Raw genomic sequence first — 13,414 nt, forward strand, 5'->3', positions numbered from 1 at the left:
ATATATATATATATATATATATATATATATACTCAGTTTAGTTAGTTTTTAATTGTTACCTGTTTCCTACAGTGGCAGCTAAGCAGATCTTTTTTTTTTGCCCCTACTTTTCTTGTGTTCTAGTAGTACCGCGAACAGGAAGCCATTCGTCTTTGCCTAAAACACTTCAGACAACACAACTATACAGAGGCTTTTGAATCCCTGCAGAAGAAAACCAAGATTGCATTGGAGCACCCAATGTTGACAGATATGCATGACAAATTGGTGTTAAAGGGTGACTTTGATGCTTGCGAGGAGTTGATTGAAAAAGCTGTAAATGGTAAGAAACTTAGAAACTTGTATTATTAGGGATATTTCAGTACTTACAGGAAACTTCCTAAAAGAATATAGAGAATTATTTTATGTAAGATAGGTTTATAATATCACAGGAATTTAAAAAAAGATTAGAAACAGATTTGAACTAATTTTCCTATATTACATTGTCGTTCTGGGAAACCAAGCACTTAACTAACAGGAAATCAGGTAAACAGTTTTGCTACTACTGTTATCAGTGATCTATTCCTTTAAGCAGTGTTTCAGTAGCCAGTTTTCATTTTTAATACTGTGATTAGGATAGGAGGGGTGCAGATTCAAAAAGTATTGGCAGGCGTAACAGACAAGGGAATTTGCACTAAAATGATTTTCTTTGTAGCGTGAATGGATACTACACAATCCTTGATTTTCTGTGGAATTTCTGACTTCCTTAAATGACCTGAAATTTGGCTTTCAACATATGTATATAATATTATGAGATGCTTTGAATTTGAATATTTAAGTTCTCAGTTATCTGAATTAGAAAGAAGGCTCTGTTATTCCTTAGTGAGTGAGAAGAACTTTCTTTTATCTCCCCCCCCTTTTTCTTCTACAGTGGTTTTCATAGTGACCAATAATACTCAGTATAAAGCTTGTGGAGGGCTGGGGTATGGCTCATTTGAACAGTACTTGCTTAGTTTGAATTTCAGCATTGCATAAACTGGGCCTGACTGGGCACTGGAGAGACTAGAGGCAAGAGGATCAGTAGTTCAGTGTCATCTTGAGCTACATAGCAAGTACTTAGTTTTTATAACTAAAGGAACTAGAACTTGCACTTTTCTATTTTAGCTTATATACTTTACCCTAAAACCAGGTACTCCCATTGTTATGTCCAGTGGCAAAGCTACCCCCAAGCCTTCTACTCTGCTGTGACTTATTACTTGATGATGACTCATATTTACAAATAAGGAAGCGATAGTTTTGAAATTGAGTATACCTAAGAACACTGATAATTAATGTCATATCAAACTATTAAAGTGCCTCCAATGAAAGTACATAAATGTGTTTCAATTTCTAAGCGTGAGTTTACATATTTTTCTAATTTAGGATGAGAGGGGTATATGGGTAATTTTATAATTTTAAGTTGACTTGTTTTACATCTTTATCACCAAGGCATCTGATTTTACTGTGTTAGTGATATAAAGTAACAACCACTACCATGCGTAACTTCTTTTGATTATAAGGCAAATTAATGATAATTACATTTTTAAATTGATTTCAGTTGAATGCCCATTGTTAGAAAAAGCTGTTAAAAGCAAATGTAACTCTATTATAGTTACTTGCAATTCTGACTCTAGAAAGGGAGCCTGGTTTAGAGGAGGTGACAGTAACCAAAACTTAGTCACATCATAGTCTGTATTGCCAAGGGCTTTCTCAGTTGCCTGGGAACACTTTCCAGGTTCTTCAGTTCGCTGCTGACCTCACTGATGATGAGTTGTTGAACAAATAAGGAAAAGAACAGTAGAGACATTTTTGGCTTCTCTTCCACTGAAAGCATAGAAGAGGCCAAGAAGTTTTTACCCACTGAGTAGGAAAGAAAGTAGGACATGGAAACATCTTTTATCAAGCTTCTTACAATGGAGCAAGCAAAACCTCTTAGTGTATTTAATGTGCTCATTAGTATGATCTACAAATGGGATCTGTGTTTATGGCAGCTTTTTTTTTTTTTTTTTAGTGTATTTGAGTACATAGTTGCTCTCTTCAGACACACCAGAAGAGGGCATCAGATCCCATTGCAGATGGTTGTGAGCCACCATTTGGTTGCTGGGAATTGAACTCAGGACCTCTAGAAGAGCAGTCTTAACTGCTGAGCCATCTCTCCAGCCCATGTCTTTTTTCTTTTTCTAACACCTAAAATTTTCATATGACAATAAGACTAAGCTTTGTATAAAAAACAAACAAACAAAAAAAACCAAGCTCATTTTGCCTTTTTAGAGGTTGATTTATATATATATATATATATATATATATATATATATATATATATATATATGTATGTGTGTATATATATATAAAACGACACTATAAGCTATACATACTTGGAATGTATACTTAGATCTACATGTTGACGTATATGTGTGTGTACCTACATACCTGACCCCACCACTACTATACATAGTAACAAACATTGACAGTACCTGAATTTTCCTCAGTCCTTTTATAATCTAGTCCTCCTGCATTGCTTGTGACAATCTAGCCCTCCTGCATTGCTTGCGTTTCATCCTTAGGCAACTGTTTCCTTTCTGTCACTATAGATGAGATTGCACTTCTATAACTTCATGTAAACAGACCATACTCTTGAACTTCTTTCAGTTGGCTTATTTGGAATTTTATCTAGGTTTGTCGAAACTCATTTTGTTATTGCTAAGTCAGACATGATACAGATATACTAGTTTTCTTCTGTGTTCATCTGTTGATGGACATTTGGGCTAATCACACTTGTGGCTATTACTGTTGAAATGAACATTTGTATATAAGTCTTTGTATGGAAATACACTTTGACTTTTTTAGATAGAGACTTAGGAATAGAACCACCAGATGGCATATTGTATGTCTGCTTAACTTTTAAACTCCCAGTTCTTCAGTGTTGCTGTTTTATAGCCATACAATAGTGCATAAAAGTTTCAGTTGTGTGACAATGATTAAGATAAAGTCATCAAACTGAGAAGGAGTAAGGAGGGCATGGGTGGAGTTAGAGGGAAGAGTGGTTTGTGGGAATGGTGGAAGTACAGTGCTCATGTTTGGAATGCTAGTAAAACAAAATAATAAAATTGTCAAAAGCCGGTTGCTACACATAATTGACCATTGATTGTAATGTCTGTCAATAATTGTAATATTAGCTATTCTAATCTATGTCTATATTTTCTGCTTTCGATTTGTAGTAACTAATGCTTAGCGTATTTTCATCTTTGTGTCTTCACTGGTGAAGCATTTGTTCTTATCTTCACCCATTCTTTTAGTGACTTGTTTACCTGTCTGTGTTCTGAGACTTCTGTCTGGAAACAAGTCATTTATTAAGAGATATATGAGGGATTTCAAACTATATTCTTTGAGTGTAGGGGAGACACAATTCTAATGGGGTATGATTTAAAATGTCATAATGAAGCCCACTATTTTGTACAATTAACATATACAAATAGAAAAGAAAATAAGAAAATATATTTTTCATAGGATCTGGTGGTACAGGTCTGTATTTAGTGGATGGAGGTAGGACAGAAGTATAGCAACTTTGAGGGTAGTCTAGGAACATCAGACAAAACAAACAAACAAAACAAAAATAAAACATCCCAGACATATAAAACGATAATATATGCTATAGTCTGTGGTTTATTTTTTTCATATTTTACTGCATCTTTTGAACATTGGAAGTTTTACATTGTGATAAGAATTTTTCTGTGTGCTTGTTAATATGCTCTTGATGTTAGAGCTGAACATTTTTCGTTTAAAGATCAGAACTCTTGGTTTTCTTGCAAGAGTTTTATAGTTAAGATTTTCATTCATAATTATGTTTGATTCAGAGTTAATTTTTGTGTATGGTACCAGGTAGGAATCTAATAATTTCTGGTTTGACAGTGCAGTATGTTTCACACATATCACACCATCTTGATTACTCAGCATTATAGTACGTATTCAAATGAAGTAGTATAAGTCTTCAAGCATTGTCTGTTTCAAAATTATTTTGACTATTCTGGATGGTCTGAATTCTCTTGTGAATTTTAGAATTTTGGAAGCATGTGACATTGGTTGTAAGTACCTAAAAAATATCTAATAGGGCTTTGTTTTGTATATAATACAGTCATGGATCAATTTGGCAAGAATTGAAATTATTGCTTTATTTAAAACGTTTGCACTTTCTGTTTTTCCCGTTCTTTTAACATTTATTTTATTGTCTTTAGTTCTTTAGCTAGATCTTGGATATGATGTATATTGTTTGTCCCATAGTATTGTAGGGAAAATCTCTGTGTACTGTGTGGAAGAATTATCTGTCAATTAAAAGCTGATGGCCTATTAGCAAATCTCAGGAAGAAGACGGTGGGAGTTCTGGTAGAGAGATAGGAACTCTGGGAGGTGGTCAGTCACGGGAAGACTCACCCTGGATTCCAGGACGTCAGATGTAGGAAACCGAGGAGAGGTAACCAGCCATGTAACAGACAGAGAGCAGTTTAAGTGGGTCAAATAAGTTACTAGCTAATGAGAACAAGCTTAGCTTATGGCCTAGGCACTTTTTAATAAATAATGAACCTCCAAGTAGTTACTTGGGAACTGGGGGGACAGGGTAGAAAAGACCACAGTTACAAAGTATTTTATGTTTTATATTCCTACTACAAATAGTACTTTAAAATTTTAAGTTCTAATTGGTAATTGCTAGTATATATGAATTTAGCAAGTATGTTTATGTTAATTTTCTACTCTGCAGTCTTGCTAAATTCACTTCTTTTGGTATCCTGAGATATTCGGTAGAGATTTAGACTTGTACTGTTAGAAGACCCTTTTCATCTTTTCATCCAGTCATGATATTTTTAAGTTTTTTTTACTGTATTGGTTCAGATTTTTCATAGTGTATTGAATAGTGTGGCGACAGTAGATATCTTTGCTTTGTAAAACAGTCATTAAGTATAGTGCTAGTTATACTTTTTATAGACAACCTTTTATGAGATTGAGGAAATGTAGTTATAATCTTTATCAGGGATAGATACTGCATTTTATCAAGCATGTTTCCTGTGCCTTTTGAGGTGGTGAAAGGATCTGCCCTTATCAACTTCATACACCTTAAATCACATTAATTTTCATTTTTAAATTTAACTTTGCAATACTGTGAAAATCCCTGTTTGGTACTCATTTTAGATCTTGTATGATTCATAAAATTGAGTGTTCTTATGCATAGTTGAATAGTTTGGATACTGGCCTACAATTTTGTTATAATGTATATATTTTATGTTGGTATTTCTGGCCTTTACAGAAAGAATGAGGTGAGAATTAGTCCCGTTTTATTTTCTGAAGAAAATTTATATAAATTTATAATACCATGGTGAACTTTTAAAGGATGAATGGTGAAAAGTGGGCTTGAAGTTCATTTTGAGATTTCTAAACTTCAAACTTATTATGTTAATAAATAAAAGGCTGCTTACATTTTATATTCTTTTTTTTTTTTTAAGTTTTTTGTTTGTTTTTTTTAAAGATTTATTTATTTATTATATGTAAATACACTGTGGCTGTCTTCAGACACTCCAGAAGAGGGAGTCAGACCTCATTAAGGATGGTTGTGAGCCACCATGTGGTTGCTGGGATTTGAACTTTGCACCTTTGGAAGAGCAGTCGGGTACTCTTACCAGCTGAGCCATCTCACCAGCCCACATTTTATATTCTTGAGTGAGTATTTGTAGTTTATGCCTTTTGAGTAATATGCACAATATGCACACCTCATTTAAGTGGGTGAATTTATCAGTATAAAATTATTCCTAGTTTTTTAAAAGAATTTCCCTTTGAATCTTTATGTTGTACTTATTCTTATGGTCTCTTCTCCGTACTTTGTTCTTCACTTTTTGCTCTTTTTTTCTTTCTTTCTTCATTCCCCAAGACCGGGTCTTTTTATGAAGCCTGGACTGGCCTGTAATAAGTTTTATACTCTAGGCTGGCCTTGAATTTGTGCCAGTCCACCTGCTGGGTTCCTAGGGTTGGAATTCCAGTTGTACAATACCAGACACCCTCTCTTTTTTTTCTAGTTTGTTACTATGAATGTTGAAGTCACAGGCTTGCTTCTTTCCTTCCAACCCTTTTCCTTTTCTCTTTATGTTTAGGTTTTGAGCTGATATATATATATATATATATATATATATATATATATATATATATATATATATATATATATGGTTGAGGACATAATGGTAACATATGTTCTGGTATAGTTTGTATTCTCAAAAGCAAATCCTTTTATCATCTCTTCAGAAAATACAGGGGAAACATTTACTGAATGCAGCATCTGTCCTTGATAGGGTATGGCAGACTGGAGATAGAAGTTAGCCCGAAAAATACCCACAGGAACCTATGAATTAACATCCTATATAGTGGTCTTACATGTTATTTTTTTTCTTTTTAAATATCCAACATAATATTTTTATTGATTATTTGGGATTTTTACATAATGCATCCCATTCCATTTACTTTCCAGTCCTCTCGGGTCCACCTCCCAACCCGTGACACCCCGACCTCCCCCCCCCCCAGAATAAAAAGAAAGATAGATAAAAATACCAAGTCTATTTTGGTTGCCTGTATTTTCACTGGAGCATGGTCAGACTCGCAGTGGCCAGCCCTTTAAAATTTTAACACTGAGTCCTTCCCCACCCCCACCAGAAGCCATCAACTGTGAAGGGCTAACTTCAGCATCCCTATCACAATTTTTAAGAGTTCTCTAAAATAGCTTCCTCTCGAGACTGTTTGTCACAGAAGACTTCTACGTCTCTCAGTCTCAGCTGTGAGTCTGCAGTCATCACTACCACCGCAGAAGAAGCTTCCTGCCTTTCACAGTCAGCAGCAGCATAGACCATGGACTTCACATGGTCTCTGGTGACAGCATGGACCACGGACATCCACATGGCCCATGATCTGTGGTCACAGCACAGACCACAGACACCATCATGTCCCTCAGTAGCTGCACAGGCCACAGGCATCAACATGGCTTCAGGTGGCAGCAGAGACCAAGGGCGTCCACGTGGCCTTTGGTGGTAACTCGGACCACAGTCATCAACAGAGCTCTCCTCATTCAGTAATGCCATGTGCTTTGTCTGAGGCCACGTTCCTATATTGCTTCCATACCCGTCATTGCCCAGTCTGCCTTTTGCCATTCTCCTCTGCGTGAGAGGCTCTGCTCCTTCCAGTTTCACATGTCCACTTTTAAAAAGCATCTTCCTATAGGATCTACCATTTTTCAGTTGTTCAAGGATCCTGCAGCCTCTGCAGAGTCCTCCTCTGCCACCAAGTCTCCTCTCAGAGCCTCCATGGGTCTCCAAAGCTCCTTGGAGCTGCTCAGCAATCTCTCAGAGGGTGCCAGGGGCCACCACTGTGTTCCATCACAGCCATGCATCAGATTTCATCGTCAACAGCAATGACATGCTCCCAGATCACTGGGAGTGCTCCACGCAATCAAGCAGCTAGTGGATGGAATAGATAATGGGGTGGACCTCCTCAAAGCACTGGATCTTGGCCGAGTTGGCCAGCTGCTGCTAGTGATGGTGCAGGTGTAGCATCCATGCTCAGAGCTGTGCAGCGCCCCAGATTTACAAAGCTTAAGTACAGAGTCTTGCTTAAATATCTCAGTCAGATATAGTTGAGACTCAAGGTGTAGTTCATCCCGTAACACATTTTTACCATTTTTGCAGGTGATTTGATGCCCTCTTCTGGCCCTTGTGGCCACCAGGCACATGCTACACATAATAGATGGTAGGCACAGCACCTTTCTCTCTTGAACCCAGGGGAGTGTGAAAGACAGTGCAACACAAACTCAGTTCAGAAACAGTGATAACTCAGTCTCTGAGCGCGACAACTAAAGCCTCATCTTGTCAGCCTTATTAAACTCTGCTTCCTCCCATGGCAAATCCTTGGGGATCCGCTATGATACCAGGAGACTCCAGCAGCTACATCTTATCCCTCTCTGTCCCGTGCTATGTTTGGTGTGTCATTTGGAGGGCCTTGCATCACATTCCCAGATTGCTAAGAAATTGTATTAACAAACAAATACTGATTTTTACTACTTTTTCTACCTTTTATGACAATGAATTTTTCCTGATTTAACCCATTAATGTAGGAAATCAGTTACCTTTTTTTTTTTTTTTTTTTTTTGAATTTTAAGCTGACTTTTTATATCTCGGATGTACTTGACATTGTCATCATGTATTTCCTTGGGTCTATCATAGATTTAGATTGGTTAATGTTTACCTTGAACTCTTCTCCATGAATTTATTACTGAGAAGGTTATATAGTGTTTCCTTTATATTTCTCTCAGATCTAGTATTCTTATTTCATCTAGTGAACTCAGAAGTTAATTTCTTCTTTCTGTGTTAAGATGTGAATTCTTTCTCGCTTACTTACCTGGAAGAGCTTTGAGAGTTAGGTATTCTATTTTGGAAGGGCCTGGTGGGAGCACTTTCCCTAACTGTTCAGTGCCTGTGAACAGTGCAGGGCTCCTCTCTGTCGTTTGCTTCAGCTTCAATCATTTTTTTTTTTTTTTAACAATTTTCTATTGACATGTAAAAACTTTACTCTTAGGGAGATTAAGGAATATTTAATATCTTTTGAACTGTTTGTTTCCAAGATTTCCTGGGATTTTGTTGTTGTATATTGGTTAGTTATTATGCATTGTTATTCTTTAAAATCTCCATATAGTTACAAGCAATTTATTTGGCTTATTAATTGTTTAGGATTAACTCCTGCTTTGCTTATCTTTTCTGTTGTTTTCTACACTCTATTTGCTGTTACCTCTTTTTCTCTTTCTCTTTGAGATTTCCTCCTCCCATCCCCGCCTGTGTGTGTGTGTGTGTGTGTGGTTTTGCTTCTCATTTTGAGAAAGGATGTAGCTGGCCTAGACCTTGCTGTGTGCTAGGTGGCCTAGAACTTGCTATGTAGACAAGGCTGATTTTGAAGTCACAGAGTTCTTCCTCACTCTGTCTCCTGGGTGCTGGAGTTAAAGGCATGCACCAGTATGCCTAGCCTATACCTAGCCTTTATACCTTTTTAAAAATAACAACTTTTAGATGCCAAGCTAATTATCAGATTTTTTTAAAAAATTTACAAATGGATTAAGGATCTAAAATCAGATCTACATATGTTGTTGTCTGGTTCAGTATTTTCATTTTGAAATGAAGTGGCTTTTTGTGAATAATAGTTTTAAGAGTTTTAGATTTCCAGAATCATTGAGTTTTCTGGTTATTGGCTTTGTTCTGACCTTTAGTGGAGTTGTACAGCTATCAGGTACGTGTCCTTCCAAACATAGACTTGCTCCTGTGTTCAGCTTTTATCCACTTCCTGCTTGACCAGCCTGTGGGCTTAGCAGTTGTTGGGCTCAGTGCTCTGTATATAGCCATAAGTCAGGTTTGCTAATTCCGTTGTATAAGCCTTTATCAGTAGCGTCTGTTTGATACAGTTAGATAAGTTAGTAAGTTTAGATTGCATGTCTTTTTGTGGTTTTTCGAGACAGGTTTCTCTGTATAGCCCTGGCTGTCCTGGAACTCACTTTGTAGACCAGGCTGGCCTCGAACTCAGAAATCCGCCTGCCTCTGCCTCCTGAGTCCTGGGATTAAAGGCGTGCACCACCACACCCGGCTTTATGGTTCTCATTTTCTTACTATATTTTGTTGCCATGTTTTAGTTACACATCATAATTTTTTTAAACTTTAAGTTTTACTATGAGTTGCTTACCCACTTTTACATAGTATTTGCAAAATGTATCTTTTTCAGTGTCTTAAAGACAATATTATGTATTTTAAGCATGGTTTCTGTAGCCCATTCTACTCTGTAGTTGAGGATAACTTGGAACTTCTGATCCTCTTGCTGGGATCCTTTGGAGTGCTGGGATTACAGATGGTTGTAAACATGCCCAGTTTTGTGTGGTGCTGGAGATTGAAACCAGGGCTTTGTGCATGCTAGGCAAGCACTTGTTGAATTATAGTCTTTAAATTTCAGCCTTTCTGTATCTTGTTTTAAAGAAGTAACTCTTATAGATGTTGCTTATTTTTTATTGTTAATTTTTTTTCCAGACAGGGTTTCACTGTGTACCCCTGGAGAACTCAGAAATCTGCCTGCCTCTGCCTCCCAAGTGCTAGGATTAAAGGCGTGCACCACCACTGCCTGCTGTTATTAATTTTTGTGTGTATGGTTCATGTGCAAAGGCCAGGTGAGGATGATGGGTGCCTTCCTTTAACGTTTGCTTACTTTGTTTGTTGAGACAAGGTCTCTCGCTGACCCTGTCTGTTGGCTGGCCAGCTCAGCAGCCCCTCGTGGACCTTCCTGTTCCTGGCCTGCAGTAGGGCTCTAGGCACTCACAGTCAGAGCCAGGTTTCCATGTTACTCTGTAGAGTTTGTCGTGCTCTTCATTTCTTCTTTGTCTTGTCATCTTGACCTTTAATATTTTCAATTTTCCCTTTGTTTACTTGGCTTTAATGTCCTCTGCATTAAATTTCTGATAGAAATCGTGACAAGTATACAGTTAACAAAATTGGTGAGCACCTTTTTTTGTCTTCTAGTACAAGGATTATGAATGTGGTTTCAGCTCTATTTACTGATACCTTCACTGTCATTTATGATGGCATACTTGAGGTCCTGCAGATATTGCTTCATTTTATACAGGGTTCCTGAGTTTTTCCCCATCTTTACTGATCTGATTTATTGTCTCTTTGATCTTACATCTAAGATTTTATTTCCTTTAACTTAAAGCACATCTTTTAGAAATTTTAATAATAACGAAGGCAAGTCTGTGATGGTTTGTATATTCTTGGACCAGGGAGTGGCACCATCTAGAGGTGTGGCCTTTTTGGAATAGGTGTGACCTGGTTGGAATAGGTGTGTCACTGTGGGTGTGGGCTTAAGACCCTCACCCCAGTTGCCTGGAAGTCAGTCTTCCACTAGCAGCCTTTGGATGAAGTTGTAGAACTCTCAGCTTCTCCTGCACCATGCCTGCCTGGATGTTGCCATGCTCCCACCTTGATGGTAATGAACTGAACCTCTGATTCTGTAAGCCAGCCCCAATTAAATGTTGTTTTTTATAAGACTTGCCTTGGTCATAGTGTCTGTTCACAGCAGTAAAACCCTAACTAATACAAAGTCTTTATTGTTTGTCTGAATCATTTGTCTCTTAAAGATGGGTATTTTTGTTGGATATAGAATTTTTTGGCTGGCAGTTATTCTTTCAAACACATTTTGAATATTACTCCACTGTTAACCGGCTTCCATTATTATTTGTTGAGAAAAGTGTGTTGTTTTTCTACCTGTTTCTTTGAAAGAAATCTGTAGTTTTTCTTGGGTTGTTTAAATAGTCCATTTAAACTCTAGCTTCTTTTTGTAGAGTTGTCTTTAGTTATATTGCTGAACTCATCAGCCTATTAAAAACCGTGATTTGTTTTACTCTTAATTTCATTTTCTTAGTTATCCTATTAAAGTTGACATTTCTGTTTAATTTTTTATGCTTCTTTGAATTCTTTATCCCATTTCAGTCATTATATCACTACTAGCATCTCCTCTTAACACTTTGATCTTCACTTCTTTAATGTCTCAGTTTTGTTCTTTTCATCAATCTTGACAATCCCTGCTTGATGTCTTCGGGTGTCAACTTTTCTGTCAGTTTATCATGTCTGTGCTGCTTGGCAGTCAATGTCTGTTTGGTGCTAAGGTCTTGTACCATGACTTGCCTACTTTCTTACATTCATGGTTTGTATTTAGATTTCCCCCTCTATTGTACTGCATCCCCTTTGCCTTTCCATATCTTAGCATGAGTCTTGTGTTGGTTCTTACTGATCTGGTTGATTGTTACTAATCTTCAGATGTGCGAGGCGTTGTGGCACGGCAGAGAACAGAGAACAAAACAACAATAACAAGAGCTAGTCTCTGAAAGAGCAGCTTTCCCATGGCTAATTTAAAGGAGCTTCTGATGAGTCGGGCACTAGAGCTATTGTCGGGATTAGCAAGTTGTTTCCTTAATGTTTACCTTGGGATTTTGTTTATTCCCAGCAGTGCCCAATATTGCAAAAGCTCCCTTCTCTTTCCACATAACCATCTATCTACTTCCTGAAGCATGGCTTCTTCCCCAGGTTCCTACTCACCTATGCCTTCAGGCCTTGGTTTGGGCCATATTCTCTTTGTTGTTTACTTTCCTTTTCATTATTTACTTCCAACTCATTCTTCAAGGCAAGTTCTTTTCAGATAGCTTCTTTTATTCCTTCCTTGGTGTTCTCTCCTTAACTCTTACTTGATTAAGTGCCATATTTTGGTGCACAAAAAAACCTAATAGTTTTCTTCCAAATATAATTCCAGGCTCTACTACATTGTCATCATCATCTTCATCATCTTCAATATTATTTTTTCTGTCACAGTCACTGCTGCTGCCACCTCTGCCACCACATATGTTTGAAGTTTTACAGTGGACCTTGTATTTTTTAAGTTCTTTATATGAACTTTGTAATTGTCATACCTGCATTCTAAGTTATATGTACTATTATCATTGTCCCCATTAAATGAAAGAGAATGATTAATTTGTAAGGCAGCATAACTAGTCAGTAACAGAGCTAAGATTTGGGGTCTCATAATCTGGTACCAATATCTATTTAACAACTGTGCTTTACTGCTATAAATTTTTACTTGTTCAGTCATCTAGTTAGTTAGTTTCAGATTATAACCTAAAGTGGGGAATTATTTAGGCTCTCAGTTTCAAGATATTTTATTTTACAGTCCTTGCCTATGTTGATTGTGGATCCCCAGGGATGCAGAATATCATGGTGGTGGGAACATGGTAAAAGCTACTTATTTCCTGGCTTGACAGGAAGGAGAAAGAGAAGAATTGGGGCCAGGGACTGGGTGTAAGTTTGATGGGGATACTTCTAGTGGTCTACTTCCTCTGATTAGACCCCACTTCCTCCAATTTCTATCTCCTCTGTTGTTTTTGTTAGGGTTTCTTAGTGCTGTGATAAAACACCACTAAAAGCAGCTTGGGAAGTGCCTTGGTCTGCTTCTCTAGAGGAACAGAAGTTATAGAATGAATCCTCCCCTTCTCTCTGTGTCAGTCTTTCTGTCTGTTTCTCTCTCTCTCTCTACACACACACACACACACACACACACACACACACACACACACACATGCATGCACTTTGTGTGTGTGTGTGAATGTATATATACACGCATATTGCAAGAACTGTAAACTAAAACATCTTGAAACTGAAAGCCAAAATAATTCCTAACTTTAGGTTATATTTTGATAACAGCTACAGATATACACGCACACACTCACACATATGGAGAGAGAGAGAGGAGAGAGGAGAGAGAGAGAGAGAGAGAGAGAGAGAGAGAGAGAGAGAGAGAGAGA

General features: G+C 37.3%; 1 protein-coding gene across 1 annotated transcript in view; it reads left to right on the top strand.

The window, feature by feature from the left end:
• The window catches only part of Mkln1 (muskelin 1), a 109,882-nt gene that overhangs the window by 34,291 nt on the left and 62,177 nt on the right, over positions 1 to 13,414 (top strand). Inside the window, exon 6 of the mRNA XM_021191194.2 lies at positions 127 to 319. Coding sequence (XP_021046853.1) covers positions 127 to 319 — 193 coding nt within the window. The remainder of the gene's footprint in view (positions 1 to 126; positions 320 to 13,414) is intronic.

This window comes from Mus pahari, chromosome 2, assembly GCF_900095145.1.
Source record: "Mus pahari chromosome 2, PAHARI_EIJ_v1.1, whole genome shotgun sequence".
In the NCBI taxonomy this organism is placed as follows: domain Eukaryota; kingdom Metazoa; phylum Chordata; class Mammalia; order Rodentia; family Muridae; genus Mus; species Mus pahari.